We start from the raw sequence: 26,739 nt of genomic DNA, 5'->3' as shown, positions 1-26,739 counted from the left end.
TTTCCTCCTCCCTCAAAATAATGTTGCCTCTGTATATTTTGACGCATCATGATGCAGAAGCATAGGAAGCATGTCCTGATCGTCAAGTTCCTGAGGGAGCAGGGTATTGTAAATCCTTGTGTCCACCTTTATCCTCTTGGGCCTTATCTTTGGTGCAACTGCACTGAAGAGACCGCCCCTGAGCCACTGCTGGCAGTGAGTTAAAAATTCTGTTATATCAGTTCTCCTGCTCGCTTGTTCTCTACTAGAGGGTAGGGACTTGCTCGCTTTCGGTCAACGTATTGTGCCTGGAGTTCGCGCCAGTTTACTCTCATGAACCGAGACCTCGGCCCTGATTGTGCCCAAGGTTCCTACCTCTCCTGTAATGGGTCAGGTGGTGAGCATGCAAGCGCTGCCTGGAGGAGGCAGAACCAGCCCTGGCTTCTCTGTCCGTCTGCTTCATAGCAGTAATAGACGTGTACAGAACGCAGCCTTAGACCTCAGACCAGCTCTTATCTGTTAGGAATCAGCAGAGAGGGAAGGCTGTTTCCAAGCAAAGTGGCCAATGGATATGGTTGCCTTAGGGCTGGGCGATATGGCCTAAAAAAAAATCCCAGATTTTTTCACAAAAAATCCGATTTACGATTTAAATCGATTTTTTTCTCTCCCTACTTAAAATCAATCTGCAGATGACAAAGAAATTGTTCAAAACAAGTTTTAACTTTATATTGTTTTAATATTCCCTTCTGGGATTTGATCTCGATTAAAGTGCAATCAGAAACAACAAGCCAAAAAGACAAGAGGACAGCCCCTGTCTTTGAAAACAATGAAAATGTAACATAAAATAAAATGGGTGGATTGGGATTGGGGGGATGTGTAAAAAAACAAAAAACTTGCATCACAACAAGTGTATTGTGATTGTCAAATTATTTGGTAACTAAACATAATTTTATTAAGTTTACTGGTATGCTACTGTTTTTATTATTGCTTAACACAAATTTCACAATTTCAATTCAATTCTTGTGATTTGATTCTGATCTTGATTCAATATAAATTCCTTTGGATAAATAGGTACAGTAGATACGTTAATGTGTTAATTGTTCTCCCAAAAAAAAATCACCTAATGCTGTAAACATACAGAAAGCCCTGTCAGCTGGTATTATTAAAGGTTAAAACCAACTCAAATTAAATATAATGCGTTTTTTATTTTATAATGCGTCTAACTAACATGCGTGCTATGGGTCATTAAAAGGCATCCTGAGGTAAATGTAACGTTACGTGACATATGTTGTTCTCCAGCTGTTTTATGGACATCTTTCCGCGGTTGAAAAACACTGATCGATCGATTTTATTACATCTCGATAAGTTTGTAGTAAAGAGTAACAGATGATCGGTTCACGTGCCGCTTGAACTGAGATCTGCCAGCGTTCTTTCACGTCACATTTACAAGCGCCAAAACGGTGTTTATTGTTTGAATTTTGTAATAAAATTGACAGAATCTGAGAGCTGAGAATCTGTTTCATATCGATAGTAACCTTCTCTGTCTTGTCTGTCGGTGTCAGTGTCCTCTTTGCTTCGCGATTTTTCTCTGCGTGCGAAAATGGATGTGTGGCGTGAGAGCGTGTAAAAAGTGACAGAATTGCGTCTCTCACAGTGAACTTGTGAGAGTTGGCAGCCCTGCAGATTCAGCTTGTAAATGTTTACGGCGGATGTGCTTCTGCTGCCGCTGTCTTGCTCATTTGCCATGTTGTTTGTGTATCTCTATCATGGCAAGCGCTGAGCCCGGTCGGAACTACGGGAGCCCAGATGGAAGCGTCGGCGGTTGTTAAAGAGAAAACCGATTTTCATTCAAAAAAATTGGTGTAAACTACACATTCGAGTTAATCGATAAAATCGATTTATCGTCCAGCCCTAGGTTGCCTTATTTTCGGTGAAAAATTCCGAGATGCTCTTGTCCTCTTAGGTGTCAAGCTCCTCTATGATGAGTATTTTTGCTCCGCCTGGGCGTTGACAGAGTGCTTTGCTGACAGATTTAGAGTTGGGGGCTGGGCGACACCTATTGAACCGCTGTTTCCCGTGGGCTCCCTTCTCATGATGCCAGTTTCACCGTTAGCCCGGTTCAAGTGTCTGCTTGCTGCGCCATTCCCCTCCTATGGACTGGATACGTGCGCTTTCTACTCCAGTTGAGTTCTCTTAAGCCGAACCCTGTTGAGTTCCTCCATACCCCTCCGACGTCGGACGTGCGGAACGTCTGGTGTTAGGCCTACCACTCGTAAGCAGTGTGGAACCTGTGTTAAGCTGGGTCCATATGTTGCGGTCCCTACTGTGATCCCAAATGTTTATTTTTCCACGATACGGCTCCCTACGGCGAGCCCGTGTCTTCCCTCGGCAGAGTCTCTCTGCCGTCACTGTCCAGTAAGTCTTCCCCCGTCTTAGGCTGGAGCCACCCCAGTCACATTCTACCCGGTCTCCGCCCAGTTCATATGTGTATTCTCCACGTTACCTCCCTCTGGGTTGGATGTGGCTTCCGCAGCGTCCCTTCCTTCCAATGTACGGGGAACGCTTTCCCAGTGGTCCTGTAGGAACAGCAGTGACTTCCCTGGCCTAAGCCCTGTCCTTTCCGCCTTAAAATTGCGGGGGCATCAGGAGGCTTTGGTTTAGGCACTGGAAGGGGGCAGCTTTAGTGGCGCTTTCAAAGGTTATCCCCATTCAGTCGACCATCGACTACGTCTGACGTTACCGATGGAAAGGGAACGTCCTGGTTGCGTATGCAACCCACCGTTCCCTGAAGGAGGGAACGGAGGACGTAGTCCCCTTGCTACTACCGCTGGACCACCGCTGACCCCGGGTTACGCTCGGCTCCTCAGCGAAAAGCAACTAGTGCGTGCATCCAGATCCGTATAGTTATTCCCGCGCTGCGGGGGCGGAGTGTGTGATGCAAATCACGCACGCCAATTCCATTGGCTCGTTCAATAGTACTCGAAGATGATAGGCTCTCTGACGCGATCCCCATTAAGTCGACCGTCGACTATGTCGACGCAAGCAGGACGTTTTGTGTGCTATCCATTTAGATTTTTTAACCCAAAAGTGATAATTCTGTCAGAAATTACTCTCCCTTATATGGAAATTCAATACCACAGGGAAAACTGCCATAAATACTGTACCTCCATTCAGATCGTTCATCATCTCATAAGTTTTTGATTGTTTGGGCACTTTTGTTGTAATAGCTTACACACAGAACAGGGGAGGCTATATTTGAATCGTTAAACTACATTTCCAAAATAAACAAATAAATAAATACAAACAGTAAATAGAACAATCCAGATTAATAAAATAAGAAAATAAGAACAAATAAACAAATTGTAAATGATAGCACAACAACAACCGAATTAAGAGTGATCTGAAATAAACACGACTAAACTACTGAGCTGAGAAAAACGAAATGAAAGTAATCAAATGTTAAATAACACTGGACAGTTTTCATTGTAAAAGTTAAATAGAGATGAATTCTTACAATTAAAGTTATTTAGTCAAAAGCAGAGTCATTTTTTGTTTGACAACACTACTTCTGACATTATATACACAGCAGTTACACTTTAAGAATGACATACTTCAGATAAACTAGTGATTTTTTATTCTTTCTTTCTTTTTTTTCAGATTGATTATTTGGATGATTTTGCTCATATTTGCTTTGACTTGTGTTTTTCTCAGGTGAGCTGATGACTATGGCGAAGTGGATGAGGGAATTTGTGGCCAAACATCCTCAGTACAAGCAGGACAGTGTCATTACAGACAAGATCAACTACGACCTGCTTCTCAAGTGCGACCGAATCGCCAAGGGGGAGGAGAAGTGTCCCGAGCTGATCGGAGAGCCGGTCAACCGAGCAAAATAAAGCCTGCTTCAAAACTATGCAAATCATATATATATAAAAAGCTCCTTTGCATGAGAGCGAAAGACCAAGTATGTGACAGCAGTCCAGAAAAAAACTAAAACATCTATTTAAAATGGCATGTGTTGATTGCTGACGTCAGCCAAAGGTTTGTTGAATTTGTAAATAGCAGATTTTTTAATATTCGCAAATTATTTTAATAGCTTAAACGGATCCATGATGCAATTGTACCCGAGTGTGTACATATTTCACTCCGGTCTGAGTGTGTGAGAGATTATGTAAATGTAGCAAACACTAAATTGTACATTAGTAATATTTTCATTCTCAAAATGTAAATACTGTACTTCATCAGGCATTAACAAGTGTACTTTCTTTTTTTATGGATGAAACTGTTGATTCTTCTTTTACTACACACAATCAGAAGTTTAAATGCAGAGGACCGTAGAAGTGTGCAGTGCATTGTGTTTTTCACTAACAAATTATATTGAATCATTTTATTGTTTAAAGGGCGGCTACATTTATTTCATCTTAGTTGAGGTTTTGCGTTGTGTAAAGCTTTGTTCACCACTAGAGGGCGCAGAGGGTCTTTTTTAATATAATAATCATGGATAAATAAGTTAGATTAACATTATGCTGTAGATTGTTAGCGTTAATATCGGTATATGGCTTGAAATAAAGTGATTCCTGTACATATTTCAGCTTATTGAGTAGCCAACAATGCATTTTCCTGACCTATCTTTCAAGCCTTGTATCTGCAATTCTTTAAATGCTTTCAATGGAATTTAATTCAGTTCATTAAATCATTAGTAGTCGCTGACAGTGTCTGCCAGCTCTTGATGCCATGGAAGCAATAAAAGCTTAACATACAGTAGGCCTATAAATTAGATTTATTAAGACTTGCTGTGCAATTTATCAATAAACAAATTAAACATTGTGTAAAACACTGCGTACTGATGTCGGTTTTATTTACAGTTTTTCAAGCATTGCAATAGGCAGTAACTTCACACTATTCTGCCTTACAGTTCAGTAAAATGTATTTGGCTCTAATAATGTTTGTACAAAATCCTATGGACGCTGTATTATATAAGCTCTCTTAATAAAGCTCCCATGTCATGATGTTGTTGTAGATTGTGTGAAATAATGAATAGCGTTTGCAAATGTGATACTTGAAGTCCTCGTTGTGTTCATCAGGATATCATTATGTTCTATAAACTTAGAGAGCAAAAAATAAGAGACCAAGTGCACTTACAACTTGAACTTTACTTAGCCAATGTTCGAGATATAATCACACATCGCCATTTAAACTAAGACAACAACTGCAGGATAACCCAGTTTCTAATAGGCTACATAACACACATGGAATCAAAATCCTTTTTTGGCTTTTAGTATGAATATGTTACCCTTACTGTTGTCTATACACTAGTTTGTTTAAAAAATCATATTTAGAAGATTTATTCAGAACTTAGTCTCGCTTTCTGCCAATATGGATCAATAATTTTGATGACATCACTCTGCACTTCAGTAATTACATCAACACTGAATAATGCTGTCAGTTTCAAGGCACTTCACTGGGACTTTAAGTGGATGTTTAAAACATTAGGATATGCTAAATAATAGGGGTTTGTATCACCGCATCATAAAGCATTAGAACACTGAACTATGGCCAGATAGAGCTGAGATCACTTATGACCGTCTTTTAATGCTTACTGACATTTTTGTTAAATAAAATACCACATAAACATTCACAAGAGCTTGGGGGAAATTACAATATCTATATAAAAAGAAGAATTATTAACCAAAGCTTTAAAACAAAAAGTGACATGCTTCTTGTGTGGGCCATGTGAGCACTTTTTCACTGTGATTGTTCCCTTCAACATGGACCACGTGATGCGCTCGATCCATGAGAGCAGCGCTGTGATTGGCCAGATCTGGTTCCACGTGAGAGCAGCGCTGTGATTGGTCCGTTCTAACTTCAACTGAATGGGGTGACTTCAGTTCCTGCAACAGTTAACGCCTTGTACAAAAAAAATATATATTTCTTAAAACACGCTGTCAGAACGCGCGCTTTTCTCTTAGAAAGCCATAATGGAATTCAGAACTGATACATTTACGTTCTTAATCCAGTTGAAACACAAGTGACGACATTTCGAATGTGAATACGTCACCACTCGGAAAGTTTGTTTTCCTGATATTTTAACCTGTTATAAACGTTCCGAATACACGCTGTTTTGTTGTTGTTCTCGGAAGAAAGCGTTTCTGAACTCTTAAATCTGCAGAGAAAGTGAAGTGCGCGCAGACTTTGCCCTCGGGCGTCAGTATAAGAGCGCGTTCCGTTACACGCATCAGTTTAAAGGCGGACTACACACTCATGACGCTCTTTACTTCACGAGGTCTGTCCACGCGTTCACACTGAAGACACCACCCGCACAGCACTGAGCCCTGAAGAAAACACAACCAATATCTGAGAAGACTAAAGGTAAGACTCATAACGCTAAAGAGATTTAAACACACAAATGCCATCCGAAAGTGCGCGTTCTGGGGCCGAATGATGCGCGTGACCTCGCGAACGCGGATGTTCCGAGCATCATATGAATTTATTAAAGATTAGAAGCGCTATAATTTAATGATGTCATGTGAAGCCGATCTTTATTTGATCTTACGAGGAAGACTTTGATTCGCCGGTGTGAATGGTCTTCAAATGTGCGAGTGTAATTTTGGATATGTTGTATAAAAGCAACATGCGAATCGGTGACAGCTAACGTTATAATTCATCACATTTTAAAATGCAATTTTTAAGTAATTATTGTATATTGGTTTCTGAGTGTATTATATCTCCAAATTGCAATGATAGTCCTACTACACAAGTAAATATTATAACTTCATAATAAATGCGTGGTAATACTGTCAGATTGGCATCAGGAAATTTATTGTTACCATTTTTATACATCATAATGTTTTGATGAGACCTTTCAAGAACCCCGAAATCAAAAGAAAGAAAATGAAGCGTGTTTGTCGGACCATTCGCCTACTTTTTATTTATTTATTTTTTGCACATTATTTATTTTAAATATAAGATATTAGGCTACATTTTACAGGAAGTGTTAGAGGAAGGAAATTGTGATCGTGTGTCTGAGCTGTTACACACTTTCTGTGTGGGTTTTTGAGCCATTGGTTGTTTGTAAAGAGATCTTGTATTCTTGTTAAAAAGCTTTTCTTGCAAGTCCTCGTCTGCACATCTGATGGCTACACACTGAGTGAAACCTGCCTGATATTAATCTCCATTCCTCTGTGCTCGGGTCTTCTCATGGTTAGTCCTGCTGGGAAAGTGTTTCTGGATATAGGATCTTTCTAAGCACCATTTCTTGACCTTTTCTGAGCTACAAACAAGCGATAAAGAGAATTAAACGTGATGGATGGCAGTCCTTGCTGTAGGCGGCCATTTTTATTGCTGTAATCAATAAGTGTTCCAACGAGGATTTATTAAGTTAACTTCAATTTACTTTTAACGAGTTTTATTATGTCCTAGGACTTTCACAGACGTCTTGAATGTGTGTGTGAAAATAATCTTCTTATGATTTTGTCTCGAAGGTTGAAGATGGAGGCCATTAACCACAGAGTTAACACTTACATCGAGTCCTGGATGGGACCCCGGGGTAAGACCAGTGATCTTTACAACTCGTTTTTCTTTGTTGTGTTCCTGAATCCTACAAACAGAACGTATTTCAACTTTATTTTCATAGCTTAAACCATATTATGCACGCTGATGATTTTAATAATGTCTCACACAGCCAAGCAAGTCGTTCTAGTGGGTGTGTTTTGCTAATCTGGCCAATTTTGACAAATCCAATGATTATTCTATGATAAAAGTGCTCATTGAATCAACCCAGTATCTTGAAAACTTGTGCTTCAGACTGAAAATAATAATTAGTGAAAATAATAAGGAAAACACCACATACTCTGCCACTCAGTTTTTTTACTGTAAATCCAAATGATGAGATATCAACTAGCAATTGTGAGAGAAAAAAACAGGAATTGTGAGATAAAAGTCTAAATAATTGTTATTTTCTGGAGAAGAAACAAGCTGCCATAGCCGTCAGTGGGATTTGTGTAAAAATCAGCATTATAAAACTCTGATCGGATGAACTGATTCCCGCCAGCATCTCTTTTTTTAAGTAGACAGCGGACGCAACACTTTCATGGCCCACAGTGCATTTTGTTTGTGTATATATATATATATATATATATATATATATATATATATATAAATACATTTGTTCTAGCTTCATGCATTCTTTTTTTATCTACACTTGAATGTGGATAGGTGTTATAAAACAGCTGAGAAAAGTGTGTTTTCATCCCGGATTTGATTCAGAGCGATGATCGAAACGCAGATCGAGTCCATCAACGCCTCTAAAGCTTCACACTCCTGAAGCTCGTCCTGGGATTGGACCTTTCGTTCAGAAACTTTAGGCAGTTTTAAATTTATATGCAGTTGAATTTCTGATGATCACATTATTTTAATGCTTCTATCGCTCGCCCAAGAAACATTTCTGATTATTATCAATGTTGAAAATGTTTCGCTGCTTCATATTTGTGTGGAAAATGTGACCCTTTTTCAAGAGTTTTTGATAAATATAAAGTTCAAACAAGCAGCATTTACTAAACTCTTTCCCCGCCAGTGTTTTTAAAGAACAGTTTCCAGCCACCGCCAGCGTTTTCACAAAAACGTCTTTGTCCTCAGAATATTTTGTTGTATGAGTATCAGATATGCTGTTTAATGTCGATGATGGCATTATTTTACATATATACAGTATGCTATGCTTGTTTCTGCTTCTTCTTCTCCTGTGTTTTGATCAGTTTGAACTTTGATCTGATTCTGCACTCTTTCAGTAGACGTGTAACAGCGCCCCCTACCGTATAACAGTGGAAACACGCCCTGAGGATTCTTGTGCTCTCTCATTTACAGATCCTCGGGTTAAAGGATGGCTTCTGCTGGAAAACTACATCCCCACTATTACCTTCACCGTTCTGTACCTTCTGATTGTGTGGATGGGACCGAAATACATGAAGAACCGAAAGCCGTACTCGTGCAGAGCTGTGCTCGTGCCGTATAACCTCGGCCTGACGCTGCTGTCTCTCTACATGTTCTACGAGGTGCGTTTCCTATCAACAACACCATGAGCGAACACTTTTGATGTACAGTCAAACCAAAAACCATTCAGACACCAGATATCATTTTTTTATATTCTTTTACTAGTGGGTGCAGGACACTATAGTTCATTTATGTAAGTGAGGAGAGCAAAATACAGTAAACTGTGAGATATTATACCCAAAAACTCTTCATACAGCGACTACCAGTAACAATTGGGACCAAAAATGATTCAGACACTTTGAGCTGATCATGTTTTGCTGAAGTGTTTTTTCTTTAATAACTAATGCACCTTTTTACACCACAGACTGAACAACATGAATCATTGCTTGGTGATTGGTTGAGCTAAACTGGTATTTAGTTAATGTGTAGTTATTGTGTAGTTAAATTTAACAGCTGACAGATATTCAACATAATTCATGTGTGAGACAGTCTAACAGAAGGACGGACAAAACCAGTGAAATATCAACTGATTCTTGTCATATTTTATTACCATTTTCTAAAACAAACAGTGATAATGTGAGATGTTGAAGGTGTCTGAATAAATGGCTGTATTTGAAAGCATTGTGAAAGGAGATCCACCGTGAGAACGTACTGTAACTTCCTGAAGTCAAAACTTCCTTCCCCGTCCGGTCTCTTTAGTGTTGTTTTTTTTGGCGGCTTGTTTTAATTTTAGTTTTAGTCTAGTCTTTGTGTCAAGCTGTCATTTTAGTTTTTATTAGTTTTAGTCACGTTCATACTCTTTTTAGTCTAGTCAAGGTTCAGTCGACTAAAAGTCTGAGCATTTAGTCTCATTTTAGTCAGAATGATCTATTTTCATCTAGTTTTGGTCAATGAAAATTGTATTTTAGTCTCTTTTTAGTAATGCGATGCTTTTTAACCCCGTTAATATAGTATAAGTACCAAGTAGTATAGATGAAACCAAACATTATTATATTATTGTTAGCTTATAGTCTCAATAATACATCCATTCCAGACACGGGAGACGCTCTGATTTAAATTTACAACATATTTATTTTACCAACCGAACATGTTAGAAGTACACGCATGATTAAATGAAAGTTTTTCCAAATGTTGTTTCTTATCTTCTCCCAAAGACGAACCCATCGGTCCCTTTCTCTGTGTCAGACTGAATTTATTTATTTGTCGTTTATGCTAACTCACCGCAGCGGCATCTTCTAAATAAAGCCGCGAGGGCTTGAGGAAGTGATGTCGCCTGCGTCCTGTTGCAGCCCCTGAGTGAGACACAGGAAACAGAAATACCGCAAAATAATAATAATAACGCGACTAAACGAGACGAAATAGAGTTATAACATTCGTCTTTTCTCATTTTGGTCAACGAAAATTAAGAGACATTTTAGCAGTTTTTATTTTGCAAACCAAATTTAGTCTCATTTTTTTATTCGTCTACAATATTGCATTCTACATTTAATTATAGTCATCGTCACATGACCAGCATTTACGTTGCGTCTCGTCACGTGATAAAGGTTCGTTGACCACGATATTTAGTCATAATTTTCGTTGACGACGTCATTTCCAGTCATGGGGAGGTAATGTTATTCCAAAACTACAACGAGGGTCATTTCACTGCAGATTATTTTATGAATCTGTCAGTCTGTAGCTGATATTTCACAACATGCAACAGGGCATTTTCATGCAGCAGTAAAAAAAAAATGGCTTGTTTAAATCTACAATCAGAAATGGGGACTTGAAAAAGAAAATATGAGTACTTTGACTGACACACAAATACATAATTTCCTCACAACACGCACAATATTATAAACTCATTTGAAGTTTCCCCTTGAATGAATAGGACAAAAGTAAAAACTCTAAATGTTAAAGAAAACTATAATAGTATCTCAATGATGCTAAAACTCGTTTTTATTTTTTTAAATGAGTTAATCCTCCTTCTGTTCTGGAGTGCTGTCACATGCCTTCACTCCTGAAAGCTTGCATTTGCATTGATTTTATGCTGTAATAGATGTTACACAATAAAGATATTTGATTGTGCTCAGGACTTTAAGGACATGCACTTTGATAATGATGATTTGACTTTTTGGAAACGGAGCAGGTTTGATAAGTCACAGTCCGTGTGCACCTGGAAGTTCAGAGTCCGGTGTTGCCTCATTCGCTCTCTCCACGCCGTCTGCATTGCAAAACTGACACACTGTCTGGCTTTCCACATCAGCACACACACATATATCAGCCACCAGCTCTCTTTTATCAGTCATCGATGACCTTACAGCTGTTTTACTGCAGCATCATTCGAGACAGAGCAAAACCTCTCGGCTGCTGAAAGTCTTTACTCGCCATCATTTCACTCCAAACCCATACAGTACATCCTTATAGGAAATAAATACAGACATTTTTAATGAAATATGATTGATTTCTCTCTCCATTTAAAGTCTATTCACCCATTGATGCTTCAAAGAGTTCAAAAACAGATTGTAAAAGTAACCCGTATGAATCAAGTTTTCTGAAGTCACAATTGCTTTATATGAACAGATTTAGGCTATTATTCTCACAATATCAGTGATCAACACACATAGATGGAGCTCATCAAACACGGGTCAACAAAAGCTCAACGATGCATGAGAACAAACCTCGTTTGACAGAATTTCATCCGTTTAAACTTCACTGTTTGTCCAATCAGATTGGTTATTTGGTTTCGCAATAATGTTCACTTAATTAATGTAAACATTTCATTCCTTAACATTTCAAGTATACATTAACACAAGTTAGCTCAAGCGCGTTTAATAATTAACATCAACAAATACAGTATTAATCATGATGCCTAATCTGTTAAAGTCAATATGAAATCCAGTTGCACAATTCTTGTTTTTTTATGGATTCCAGTGTTTATTATAAATGATTTGTCTGTGCACATCAATATTGTTTTAAATGTATGTGGCTCGTAATTAGAGGTGGCTTTTGCAATTCGGAGGTCCGTCTTATTATCTTTGTTTTACTTTATTGTATTTATCAAAGTTATCTCATACTTCACTCTTAATAGTCTATTTATAAATGCAGTCGATCTATCATTATATCTATTCTATGATTTTTTTTAAAATATGAAACTAAAACCACCATTAGGTGGCTGCAAATCATTTTCTTAACGAGGGAGTTTTTATATATTTTTTATTGTTAGTCAAACGATTTAAAACGGCGGATTTATTCAGTGTCTTATTGCGGAAAGCAATCAGTTGCATAAGGAAAGCGATATCTTTGTCAAAGTGTCAAAGTTTCCAGTCATTGCGTCTTCTGCACTTTATTTCTACCACTTCGTTTTATTAGTTCATTTTTATTTATCCATTTACCTTTTTTAGAATTAGAAAGATAATAAAGATATTGTTTGATAAGTGAGATCTCGGATTGAAGCAGTGCTTAAAGTCCTGGGATTTAATTTTACAGTATCTGTACGACCCCTGTAAATCTCCACGATCTGCTTCTCCTGCTGTGTGTCGGGTCGTGGGAACGCTGGAGCGTCTAGAAGTTATCAGATTGGATGAGAAATGAGGCGAGTCAGAGTAAGAGCTGGGACTGTGTTTTAGGACTTCAGTCTCTCTAACAGCAAAACCAACCCTGACCCCGAGAAGCAATCAGGGCTATACTGGGACAGCTTTATGTCCCCTGAAGGTCCTTTTAAAGAGGTTATTTTAATCGAGATGTCCTCCTCTGAACGCCATCGTCACCTGTAACATGAGCTCCGGCCATAATGAGGACATTTGTTGAGGTTTAGTAGGATTTATTGGGACAGATGTGCAGTTTCATTCTGCATTTGCTAAAAAAAAAAAAAAAACTTTAGCAGAAAGAACAAGGACATTATTCAGAATGAGACAATGAACAATGACACATTAGAGGCTCATGGGAGTTTTACTGAGGACTGAGAGGTGAGAACAATATCATGAAAGACGGTTTAAAAGAATTACAAAAATGAAGCACTTTCTGTAGAAGTCGTCAGTAACATCTGTCCGTGTGTCAGCGTTACTCCTGTGAGCCTCTGCATCTGCTCGATTCAGAGAATACATGTGAACGAACTTAAACACGGATCACCCTTGTGAGTTTAGATCCATTTCATTCCAAGATTTTTGATAGATAGCAAGCATCAAATGTTTTAAACCGTATGCCATCGGTTTTCAGCAACTGTGCGCATGATTTAATTCGTTATACTAACAGGGAACGAACTTTAGCTAACGTTGTTTCAAGCTTCTCTCAAAGTTATGAACAAATGTTCTTCCAGTAACGCTAATAGAACGTTTTTTTTTTTTTTAGAGGTATCTGGTTTTTAACTCTTTCCCCGCCAGTGTTTAAAAAAAAAAAGTTGCCAGCCAGCAGCGTTTTTGATCATTTTCAAAAAACGTTCATGACCCCAAAATATTTTGTTGTATTTATATCTGAACATTAAATATATCAAAAGAAAGAACAAAAACAAAATAGAAAAAAAGTTCTATTCTAGCTTCATGCCTTTTATCAACACTTGAATGTTGGTAAGTTTCATCAAACATTCAACAGAATATTTGTTTTTTTTAATCATTATTTTATTTTTTGAGTAAGAAATGCTTCTATCGCTCGTTTCTGCTTCTTCTTCTGTGTTTTGATCTGGAGATTCTGCACTCTTTCAGTAGACGTGTAACAGCGCCCCCTACAGTATAACAGTGGAAACACGGATACACGGAAAAGTCTGTCAGTGGCGGGGAAATAATAAAGTTAATAAAGCTCTCAAAGTGTTAGCACAAAACCTTTTATAGGTCATACATGGAATGTTTTATTTCTGAAACATTTTAAAGTTTTTAGAATTTTACGACTTCAAAACGTTCAAAAGTAACATTCCAATAATGTTTGCAGAATGATCGACTGGAACGTTCCCTTAATGTTCGTATAACCCCTCAAAATTTTGACCCCCTGTGGTGTAAATCCAGCTTTTAATGTTGTTTATGTGTCTATGTGGTGTTTTTAATATGCTTTAACACAAAGCATGTGTAAATTCATAAGTCGACAGCATTGCTGAGTATTTTCTGCTTAAAACTGCAGTGAACCAAAGACAGTCTCAAAAACACGGTTTGAAATCGCTGGTGTTTCTGACGTCAAAAACTACCTTGTAACCAATCAGATCAACGTGTGATCGTCAACGAGTGGATCTCTGAGTGAGTGAGTGGAGGCGGGGCTCATTTGCATATTCATAGAACCGCGCATACTAAATGAGGCAAGGGTGTCGAGTTCCAGCAGAATGTTCTCGGAGCATGATGTTGTTCACTGGTATATTGTGTAAACCGATCCTCTCTGCTCCGCAACTAATTCCACAAATGTGTTTCGTATTGTGAATCCTGATTAAAGTGGTGTTGGGTTTATCATTTACTCTGTTTTCCTTCTGTCTACAGCTGGTAATGTCAGTGTATCAAGGCGGATACAACTTCTTCTGCCAGGACACACACAGTGCAGGAGAGGCCGACACCAGGGTAAACAACTCACTGAGCTTCACATGCATGAGATCCCACTATTCACAGATTCAAGAATATTATATAAAACATTCGATATTATACAATGTAATGCACACAAAAGAAAGGATACATGCGATATTCTCCATTCTGTTAGAGAATGGCCCTGTCCCAACTGGGACCCGAAGCCCTCGCAGTCTTCTGAAACATGAAACCACTAATGACTCCCTACGGTCTTTTTTATTATAATCTTTTTATTAAAAAGACATAGCTGCATATACAAAGTAATTGACCAATGACATACACACAAGTACACAGAGAGAAGAAAAAAGCAGCTAGATAAATCAATATAATAGTATATACAGGTACAGTAATAATTCTAATGAATGGGTTATTCCATTGTGATATAACAACATTTTTGATCATGTAATTTTTTTTAGTGATTAAAAAAAAGTATAGATTAATAGTGAAACAATCATCATAATAATAATAATTGTAGTAATATTAGTAATAATTTTAGTGGCCGTAGTAGTAGCAGCAGTAATAATAGTAATATTAACAACACTAATACTGACAATAATATTAACAATAATAATAATATAATCAGTTTTATGCGACCAGTCTGTGAAATAATTGCAGACCATCACTAGTCTCTAGTTCTGGGAGCCAGGGGTGGACTTGATGGGCACTTTTGGGAGTCCACATGAATGTGCCATTTGGGACGGGGCCGATATCTCCAAAGTTCTCCAATAGTTTATTCCCTGTGTCACTGTATTGTTAGCTAGGATTAGGAGTGATTCCTGAATACTTTGGATCATCGCCTCATGATCCACAGCATTAGACTATGAGGCTGTATTAAAGATCTATCCGAGAGCAAACGCTGGTCTGATTATATGATGGATTCACAGTTGTGAATTGGTCAGTGTGATTTTTCAAACATGTGACGGTGCTGGTCAGGCGAGGACAGGAGGATCTGTAGCAGCAAACGCTTATTTATAATTACAAACCAAACTGGAGAAAAAACAAACGTAAAGGCTTTGAAAACCAAAGACAATCTGAGGAAACAGAGGGCGTTACATACAAAGGAAAATGAGGAACTAGCCCAGATACAGGTGAGCGAAACCAGTTAACATCAATAGAGGAGGAAACCAGTGGAACAAAGAACACAGGAAACTAACGTGCACTTCAGCATGCCTTCAAAAACAGGAAGATATTAGGGAAATATTGTACCTGTGTGCAAACTGAATTTAATGTTTTTGATAACATGAAATTACATAAAAAATGTAGTATAAAATTATATGAAATGCAATTAGCTGAACTTCAGTGGGCTTTTTTGAGCCAGAAGGGTCTTTATATGTAATTGTATTATTTAAGTGTGTTCTGACAAGAATTTATGGTAAATTAGAATTTAAAAGATGTAAAGAAAATGCATTAAATATTAGGGATGCTCATATTGACCGTTTAACCGTTAACCGAAAGTAAACTAACCCTAACACCAGTTAAACGGTTTAAAAGTTAAAAGGTTTTTTTCATTTTTAAGTTTTTTTGTTTTTGTTTTTTTGCTGCATTGTTAAATAAGTACTATGAAAAAATACTGTATAGCCTTTATTTAACTCACGTCGACACGCGCAACCACACGCGCCTACAGACATATATCGATGAGCAAGCACAATGAAGCGAGTGAAAAGAAGAACTGCGTGGGACCATTTCCACAGAAAGGGCGACGAAGTTACTTGCAAAATATGCTATGAGGTATTAAAATACAGCAGTAGTGCAAGTACACTGTAATATCACTATCGAAGCAGACATGAAAGGTGCTTCCCGAAGCTGGCCACTCCAGCGAGACGTTATCTCTGTGTTCCCGGGATATCTGTGCCATCGGAGACCCAGACTAACCCCACGTCATGGAGACATGTTACTCTTTTAAAATTAACTAGACAAGCTGTGGATTGAGGTAGGCCTGCTGTTTTTATTTGACGAAAAAACTTAGTCTGACTGAAAACAAACTGCCGGTTTTTCAAAGCTTCAAACGGATTCAGTGTTTTCTTTTAGTCATCTTAATTTGTGAATTAAGTTAAAAATATATATTTAGTGTAGGCCTATTTTATGTTTTTCTCTGTTGTCACTGTCAGGAACGCTGCAGTGAGTGAACATGTGATGTGAATCAGGATCTGTTGTTGATCTGTTCTGTATGCTGCTGTTTGCACGTTAATATAAACCAATGACATTTTTTGGGGGTATTTTTAACGGGTCACAGACACTCGTCAATTTTATTGTTATTTAAAGCCAGTTCAATATTATAATCTTATCAGTTAACGGTTAATACTCGGATAACGGGCGGCGGTTATCGGTCGGGAAAATGAACCGTAATGAGCATCCCTATTAAATATATTTGTAATTGTGTGTTTGTAATGATGAAGTTGCAATTTAAGCTTTAAACATAATACTGAATAAACCCCTAAAGTTAAAATTATAATCAAGTACTTTGCATGTAATTTGTCATTACAAAGTACACTTAAGTGGCCTTTTATTTCAATAATGTTATATTATCTGCACGCACACTCAAGTTTAGTGCAAATTCAATACAATTCTCAAGGCAAATTTCATGATGTTATGCTATTATAAAAAGAAGAGCAGCGAAACGATTTATCGCATCCAAAAATAAAAGTTTGTTTACATTAATAAATGTGTGTACTGTGTATAATTATTTTGTATATATAAATACACACCAATGCATGTATATATTTAAATTTAAAATTAATTTTTTTTTATTTATATATAAAAGTTATATTTATTTATTTAGTATATCGATGCAAATAGATCTTAAATATATACATGCATGCATGGGTGTGTATTTATATATACCAAAATAATTATACACAGTACACACACATTTATTATGTAAACACTTGCGATCAATCGTTGCACTGCCCTAATAAAAAGCTTTAATTTTAACAGCATTGTATATATTTTTGATGTTAAGTGTATAGAGACCAATAAAATGAATGTAACGCAACCTTTAAGTGAAAATCAGAAGTGGTGTGATAATCTATGAATTCTCAACAATTCCCAATCCTGACCATCTAATATTACATTTCTGTTAAATGTGTAACTTTACAGTGAGGCTCATTAGTTAACATTATTTACTGTATTAACTAACATGAACTAACAATGAGTAATACATTTGTTACAGTATTTGTTCCTCTTTGTTAATATTAGTTAATACAAATACAGCTGTTCGTTGTTTGTTCATGTAAGTTCACAGTGCATTAACTAATGTTAACAAATACAGCCTTTGATTTTAATAACGTATTAGTAAATGTTGAAATAATATTATGTAAGATTAATAAATGCTGAAGAAGTATTGTTCATTCTTAGTTCATGTTAACTAATGAACCTTATTGTAAAGTGTAAATGCTTGTGTTGCCTTCCCTCCTCAGATGATTCATGTTCTCTGGTGGTATTACTTCTCCAAACTCATTGAGTTTATGGACACGTTCTTCTTCATCCTGAGGAAGAACAACCACCAGATCACGTTCCTGCACGTGTATCATCACGCCAGCATGCTCAACATCTGGTGGTTCGTCATGAACTGGGTGCCGTGTGGACACTGTGAGTTACACACTCACTCAGACGCTTATGCTGCATATTATGTGCTGAATTATTCAGATGCATAAAAACAAACCCACACAGAACAGGGTAAAAGTGCTTGTCTTTAAATAACTGCTTGCATTATGTAACATGGTATTTAAAGCAGTGTATTCACTCCATCTCTGGCTTTAAAGGGATAGTTCCCCCAAAAATGAAAATTAGCACATGATTTAAAAAATGTCCTGGCTCTTCCAAGCTTTATAATGGCAGTGAAGGGACGTTTCTGTTTTGAAGTCCATAAACTTTAATGATGGATAGATGCACTTTTATGATGGATAGATGCACTTTTATTATGGATAGATGCACTTTTATGATGGATAGATGCACTTTTATGATGGATAGATGCACTTTAATGATGGATAGATGCACTTTTATGATGGATAGATGCACTTTTATGATGGATAGATGCACTTTTATGATGGACAGATGCACTTTAATGATGGATAGATGCACTTTAATGATGGATAGATGCACTTTTATGATGGATAGATGCACTTTAATGATGGATAGATGCACTTTAATGATGGATAGATGCACTTTTATGATGGACAGATGCACTTTAATGATGGATAGATGCACTTTTATGATGGAAAGATGCACTTTTATGATGGATAGATGCACTTTTATGATGGATAGATGCACTTTTATGATGGACAGATGCACTTTAATGATGGATAGATGCACTTTAATGATGGATAGATGCACTTTTATGATGGATAGATGCACTTTTATGATGGAAAGATGCACTTTAATGATGGATAGATGCACTTTAATGATGGATAGATGCACTTTAATGATGGATAGATGCACTTTAATGATGGATAGATGCACTTTTATGATGGACAGATGCACTTTAATGATGGATAGATGCACTTTTATGATGGATAGATGCACTTTTATGATGGATAGATGCACTTTTATGATGGAAAGATGCACTTTTATGATGGATAGATGCACTTTTATGATGGATAGATGCACTTTTATGATGGAAAGATGCACTTTTATGATGGATAGATGCACTTTTATGATGGATAGATGCACTTTTATGATGGACAGATGCACTTTTATGATGGATAGATGCACTTTAATGATGGATAGATGCACTTTAATGATGGATAGATGCACTTTTATGATGGACAGATGCACTTTAATGATGGATAGATGCACTTTTATGATGGATAGATGCACTTTTATGATGGAAAGATGCACTTTTATGATGGAAAGATGCACTTTAATGATGGATAGATGCACTTTTATTATGGATAGATGCACTTTTATTATGGATAGATGCACTTTTATGATGGATAGATGCACTTTAATGATGGACAGATGCACTTTTATGATGGATGGATGCACTTTAATGATGGATAGATGCACTTTTATGATGGACAGATGCACTTTTATGATGGACAGATGCACTTTTATGATGGATAGATGCACTTTAATGATGGATAGATGCACTTTTATGATGGACAGATGCACTTTTATGATGGACAGATGCACTTTTATGATGGACAGATGCACTTTAATGATGGATAGATGCACTTTTATGATGGATGGATGCACTTTAATGATGGACAGATGCACTTTAATGATGGATAGATGCACTTTAATGATGGACAGATGCACTTTTATGATGGATAGATGCACTTTTATGATGGATAGATGCACTTTATATACATATATACATATAAAGTGTATATATGTGTGTGTGTGTGTGTGTATATATATATATATATATATATATATATATATATATATATAAACTCTGATTGTATTCGTCTTTAAGAAGAATGTTGTATACACCTAGGATGGCGTGATCATTGATTGAAGTGAGTAGTGCTGGTTATTCATTCAAAAACGTGGTTGAACTCGCCTTAGAGCCATTGCCTCTTCAGAGGCGCTTCTGTGCCACATTTGCATTGTAAATATGGCATGAGGTGAACAAGAACATCAACTTAGCAGAACAGAGAACAATACGCAAGCATAAACGTAGACAATAGAGGACAGGGCACAAACTCAAACTGAGGGCTGAAACACAACCACAAACATGAGAACTAAAAACACACACAACCATAGAAACGAGAATGCAGGAAACAGGAACTAAGAAACATGAAACTTACACACTTAGTGTGTGTTCACACTTCACTCGGTCCGGTTTGGTGACAAACCATGACTCTGTTAGGAAAAAAAGTGATCCCATTGGCTCAAATTACTTTTAATAGATACTCTCTTTAGTTCCTGATTACAATTCCTACAAAAACATATTATGATAAAAGTTGTTTTAACTATGGTATAATGACCAGTCATGTCTGCATTACTTAGCTTATGTACTAGCATAGCATACTGATTATACACACATTAAAGATGATTGTAAATACATTTAGGGTAAAGATGATTGTAAATACATTTAGGGTAAGTGCAACTGCAAGTACGACTTCAATTGTGTTAAATGCCAAAATATTTCAGTTATAAAAAGAACTAATAATAATAATAATAGGGTAAGTGAATAATTGAACATTAATAAATTGTAATTTCTTTCATTTGATTAAACTGTTAATTAATACATTGTTTTATTATGCACTATATAGTAAGCTATGCATATTTAAAATTAGTATTATCGTTCTTATGTATTTAGTATTATCATTAACTGATAGCCGATGGAGATCCGATTTCGCAGAACCTGATTTGTCATGAAACGGGAGCAGAAAAAACAAAAAACATCTAGTCCTGGTCTGCTCAGCGTTCACAATGGTATTTTAACACCGAACCTTCGCCGTTCACAACCTGATTGGTCTGTTTTATGACGTAGGCTATGTTTCGCTACAGAACTCACTGAACACCCAAAGCAATGCTGTGTTCTGGGATAAATGCACTCGTTGAATGTGCGTCGCTACATATGAGGATAGTGTGACCAGATGAGAACTTGTGAAGCGAGCTGCTGGAAACTTGCTGGAAAACTTCAAGTGAATCAAAGAACATACTTTTGGACAAAATCTGGTGTTCTGAAGTGTGTTTCAGTAGTTTATAACTGATGCTCAGTTGACTTGCTACGATAGCCGGTGTTACACGGTGTTCAGCTGCACTACCGGTTTCATCACTTGCCCACGGCAGCACCGAAAAAAAAAAAGTTGGAAGCATTAAAAATATTTAACGCAATTACGCAGTATCCGTTAAGTCCTGCCTCTTACACACACACACACACACACAACCCACAGACAAGACGTGCGTCAGTATCGAGTTCACTTTCGGGCTTGAACAAACCATAACACACACAAATTATGCCAAAATGTCCGTTTTGTCGAGTGTCCAATTCAGGGCATAATAACAAAACCGTTCTCCTCTGCACGACCGCACCAGTATGCATGCCCGTGCAACCGCGCGCATTTTACGCTTGCCTTTAAATTAGCGCTTTAAAAGCCCCCGCCGGTGATACCGGTATTACCGGTGTTGTCACACTTCGATTAACCAATAGGAAAATATCATCACCGTCACATCCCTAATCAGTGCTCGCGCTCGTCCATATAATCACACCAGAGTTCGGTTTAATGGAACTACACATGCCGAGTGTGAATACACACTCAGTCCTCGTTTACACTGTCAGTGAAATGTGACCCAGTTCTGATGTTTTGCTCATATGTGACACAGATCGGATGTGTTCTATGACCGTGTAAACAGGAACAAAAACACATGCATTCGGATATTTCGAGATCTGTTTCAGGCCTTGTTCATATGTGGAAATAAATCAGATGTGTGCCGATACGACTCATGTAAACAGGCAGATCAGATTGTCTGAGGCATTAGCGTCTGCGCGGTTTAATGACGAGAGAAACCTCGACGCGCATCTGCGAAACGCTGTGTCGTCGTAGGAGAGGAGTGTGGACACACGTGACGCAACATATCACAGGTTGGCTTGCTCATCCTAAACTTTCGAAACACTGCTCTTCGTTAAAGCCCGCCACGATCTCATTAAAAATGCGTATCTAGCGCTAATTTTATTTCTCGTGCCATTTACGGCTAAAATAGTATATGGTGTATAATACACACGCACTACACACCCCTAATCCTACCCAGGGGTTTACAGTGCGTATCATGCATGCAAAAACTATTTTGGCCGTATAAATGGCACGAGAAATAAAATTAGTGGTATAGATACGCACTTTAGTGAGATCGTGTTGTATGTTGCCACCAGTCCTGAGATCTCTCGCACACACAGTAACTGAAGCACATGCGCAGCTGCAATGATAGCCCTTTTCCTCCGCCTCTAAATCAAGCTGATGTTTGGTGAACTTCGCATATATCGCAGAGCTAGCATCACGCATGTTTCGTGTTCGTCTATCTGTGCAAGATAATTAAACCCGTTAAGCATGCGCGATGTTTCAGATAGTGTGGCAAGTGTAAACGCATGAATCGGAAATTTGTCACAATTGAAAGCATGTGTAAACGGACGGTCAAACCAATCAGAATTGAGCATCAAGACCTGCAGTGTAAACGAGGCCTGAGAGTCCTTGTCAAAACAGAAACGGATCAGACTACATGTTATAATAGATTGTGGTTATTGATCGTGGATTGAGCTGCGTAATGCTGGCTATTAATGCAAACATTGAAACCAGCATCAGAATAAATCTGATGTGTTGAATGCATGAACTAATGCTGATATTACTTCTCTCTTCATCAGCGTACTTTGGCGCCTCGTTTAACAGCTTCATCCATGTGCTGATGTACTCGTATTACGGGCTCTCTGCCGTCCCGGCCATCAGACCGTATCTGTGGTGGAAGAAGTACATCACTCAAGGCCAGCTGGCAAGTGCACGCTTTTACTGCATTCATCTGTCTCTTCTTTAAAATAACTAGTGCTTTGTTGTAATGGAATATGTGGTCACTGCTATTCAATGACCCAATCATCTTCAAACAGAGTTTATAACACAAAAGTTTCAGCTTTTTCAGAAAGTGTTGAGTCGTGCACTTTAACATGTGTGTAATGTTCCAGTTAGGGGAAGTGTTCACTAGTGAGATGTCCCAGTGTGATTTTAAAAGAAAAAACACTACCGTTCAAAGGTTTCAAATGGGTCAAGATGTTTCTGAATGAATCTCTTACCAAGACTGCATTTATTTAATCAAAAATACAGCAATATTGCGAAATATTATTGCAATTTATAACAGCTGATTTCTATGTGAATATATATAGTAAAGTGTAATATATTCCTGTGATTAAAGCTGAATTTTCAGCATCATTACTCCAGTCTTCAGTGTCACATGATCCTTCAGAAATCAGTATAATATGATGATTTGATGATCAAGAAACATTTATGATTATTATCAATGTTTTGCTGCTTCAGATTTGTGTGGAAAACATGACTTTTTTGCAAGATTTTTTGATAAATAGTTCAAACAAGCAGCATTTATTAAACTCTTTCCCCGCCAGTGTGTTTTTGAAATAGTTTCCAGCCACCGCCAGCGTTTTTGACCATTTTCACAAAAATGTATTTGCCCTTTAGAATATTTTGTTGTATGAATATCAGATATGCTGTTTAATGTTTATGAATGTGTCTTTGTCTACTCTTTCAGTAGACGTGTAACAGCGGCCCCTACCGTATAACAGTGAAAACGCAGATAGCTGGACAACTCAGTCAATGGCGGGGAAAGAGTTAAAATGGAAATCTTTCAACATTATAAATGTCTTATGATCAATTTAATGCATCCTTGCTGAATAAAAGTTTAAAAAAACTACAGACCCCAAACCTTTGAAGGATAGTGTATAGATTCTAATGGTTGCATTTGCCAGAATTATGACTTTTTAATAAAAAATGAACTGAATGCATGCATTCTTAGTTTAGCTAACCTAACCTAATGGAAGAACCGACGACTGATGGCTGTTTTCTCTCAGGTCCAGTTCGTCCTGACCATGTTCCAGACATCTTGTGCTGTGGTTCGGCCATGTGGTTTCCCAATGGGCTGGCTGTATTTCCAAATCTCTTATTGCATGACTCTTATCTTACTCTTCTCAAACTTCTACATACAGGTAAACAAATTCTCATTTTGGCATAAAGAAAGAATATAATGCAGTGAAAGTAAAACGGCTGGAAACGTTCCCTTTCTTTGCTCCACAGACCTATAAAAGACACGCGGGATCTCGGAAGACCGATCACCCGAACGGATCAATAAACGGCCACACTAATGGCGTAACATCCAGCGAGAAGGTTAAATACAGAAAACCACGCACAGATTGACAGTCCTGTCACTGAGATCAACGCAGTAGAAGAGCTACATGTATGTGTATCATCTTACCGCGCTAAAGCCATTTAATCCTTAAGAGACTCCTTACATGTTTGCACACTGCAACCTCATGTTATTCATATTGAATCCAAAAAATTAGGAAAAGAGAGCAACAATTAGGGTCCAAGTTAGTACGTCTCAGGCGTCTAGAGTATTTTTGTTTTTCATATATTTTTCTTGAAATATAAAGATGGCTAACCTTATTACTGTACTCATTTGCACTGGTGTTTTCACTAAACTTGTTTGTAGACATAGTTGACCAAATATACAGCGGTATGCCACACTTTTAGAGCTGAATACAAACACTTATAGCCTATGCAATGTGTCTTTACAGTAGACCGATGATCTTACGGTCGATAGATGATAATACGAAACAGTCAGGAGAAATTATGGAAGATAATCAGTTTTATTGACCGTTAATTGATTGTTTAGTGAATTTCAGTACGTTTACAAAAGAAAATGGACTGTTTATTTAATGTTAACACTGAATTAGCATACTTTGTTGTTAGCGCTGTACTGGACAGGGGAATCTCATTAAAACATATCCATTTCATTCCAACCTACACATTTTTGGTGCATTTCTCACTATTCCCATCCCTTTTTTTTTCTAAGTATAACAGAAACGGTTTTACTGTAACTTTTGTTTTCATTACTGTAACGACTAAGATTATTTGGTTACATTTTACAATAAGGTTACAGTAGTTAAGTACATTAGATAACACAAACCTTAAAGCATTTATTAGTCTTAGCTAATGCTCATTTTCAACATTTACTAAATCATTATTAAAATCCAAAGTTGTATCTGTTAATATTATTTACTTGACCTGAGCTAAAATGAACAGTTGTATGTTTGATGAATAAATACTGTAACAAACATATTGCTAATTAATGCATTAACTAATGGGACCTTATTGTAAAGTGTGACAGATTATTTTCCTTACCAAATGTGGTCAAATTTCATAAACACAGTCACAACTTTAATAGTTGTAGATTTAGGAGTGAAATATTACCCAGGCATTGAGATTGACCCAAGCAGTCCTGTGCATGCAGCGATACATGTATAAAAGAAATAAATTAGATCAATAATATATAGTTGTTTGTTGTGTATGAAACTGGTGTTGGCACAGACTGTACAGGCATTGTTTCAGCGCAAGCGTCTGCAGATATCAGTGTCAGGCGAATGTCTCTTCTGTTTTGGCTGCAAAAGAGAAGCTGTGAATAGATTGCTTTTTTATTTTCTGGTGTCAAAAAAGGCATGTTGCTTTAGTGAACAAACTGCTTACACTGTAACGACAGCACATGCATTTACTCTGAAACGTGTTCCTGTGAGGCTGTGTGAAATAAACTTGTGTCAGTTCGTGAAGTCAACTGAAAACATCAACATGTTTCGACAGGTTAACGCTCTCTGTGCTAGCATTCCAGGCATTGTCGAGCTACGGTTATTTTGTCCTTTTATTTGAACCGTTTCTTTAATCTAGTCGGCTGTTACTTTGTCATTTAAGTGTGTTAAAGTTAAACCACTAGCATAGACCTACAGGAAATCAATACTTGTGTAACATTGATTTTTCAATAATATATCCTTATCAGTTATTGCTGTTAATAAACAAGCCATTCTCTCTGTTAGTGTCCAGTTTAGTTGAAGTAATAATATCTTGCATTAACTGTGATGCTTCCATGTAATGCTGTTAATTGTTGCTTTTGGTGCAGGTACAGACCCATCCAACGTGCAAGATAACATTTGCTATTAATACAGAAGAGAGAATTAATGAGGTGTATCACAGAACTATTAATACAGGACGGGTTAGCAGACACAATACCAATAAAGTGATTTTTATTTGGAGATAAATCTGTGCCATTGTTTGATTTAAGGTATTTGAAACTTGAATATTGAAAGGTACTGTAATGAATAGCTTCTTGCTGACTGTACAAATAAATGCAATCAAAATGCAAATTGGAATAAAAATAGAAAAAACAAACAGTAAACAAATGAATCCTTATTATTCTAGCGATATTAATCAGCGATTATTATAAGATGGTGTCTATGCTACTAACAACGAGTGCAAATAGTCTGTGCTGAGGCTGTTTACACTGACTCCTCCCACCATTGTGTGATTGAGCCGGACAAAATTACTAAAGAAATCCTGCTGAGAACAGGATCAGCATGTCGCCAGTGGACGCGACTAGGTCACTAGTAACGTTTATGAATGACATTAACGGATGTTATTTCATGTTGTAGACACAGATTCCTTTTTTAAGGGAAAAGACTTCAGAATCAGTACATAAAATGCTTAAAGATTAACGAGAAACAGTGAGTGCTTTTTGCCATCGTTGCTATTTTATCTGTGGCAAAAGCGCAACC

General features: G+C 37.3%; 2 protein-coding genes across 2 annotated transcripts in view; both read left to right on the top strand.

Annotated features, from left to right (window-relative positions):
- Positions 1-4,985, top strand: part of LOC143728574 (glutamate--cysteine ligase catalytic subunit-like) — a 53,016-nt gene extending 48,031 nt beyond the window's left edge. Inside the window, exon 16 of the mRNA XM_077219362.1 lies at positions 3,691-4,985. Coding sequence (XP_077075477.1) covers positions 3,691-3,872 — 182 coding nt within the window. The 3' untranslated portion in view covers positions 3,873-4,985. The remainder of the gene's footprint in view (positions 1-3,690) is intronic.
- An 814-nt stretch (positions 4,986-5,799) lies between these two features.
- On the top strand, positions 5,800-26,226 carry LOC143728575 (very long chain fatty acid elongase 5-like). Its single transcript, XM_077219363.1, has 8 exons — positions 5,800-6,345; positions 7,458-7,522; positions 8,836-9,023; positions 14,397-14,474; positions 17,894-18,065; positions 22,783-22,907; positions 23,992-24,126; positions 24,215-26,226. Exons 2-8 carry the CDS (start codon positions 7,465-7,467, stop codon positions 24,332-24,334), a joined length of 876 nt encoding a protein of 291 aa, XP_077075478.1. The 5' UTR covers positions 5,800-6,345; positions 7,458-7,464; the 3' UTR covers positions 24,335-26,226.
- The last annotated feature ends 513 nt before the right edge of the window (positions 26,227-26,739 follow it).

Source organism: Siphateles boraxobius, unplaced genomic scaffold (genome assembly GCF_051911475.1).
Source record: "Siphateles boraxobius isolate OS27281-9 unplaced genomic scaffold, OSU_SipBor_1 78, whole genome shotgun sequence".
Lineage (NCBI taxonomy): Eukaryota > Metazoa > Chordata > Actinopteri > Cypriniformes > Leuciscidae > Siphateles > Siphateles boraxobius.
Note: the sequence above shows the minus strand (reverse complement) of the source record. Positions and strands in the feature narration are given on the sequence as shown.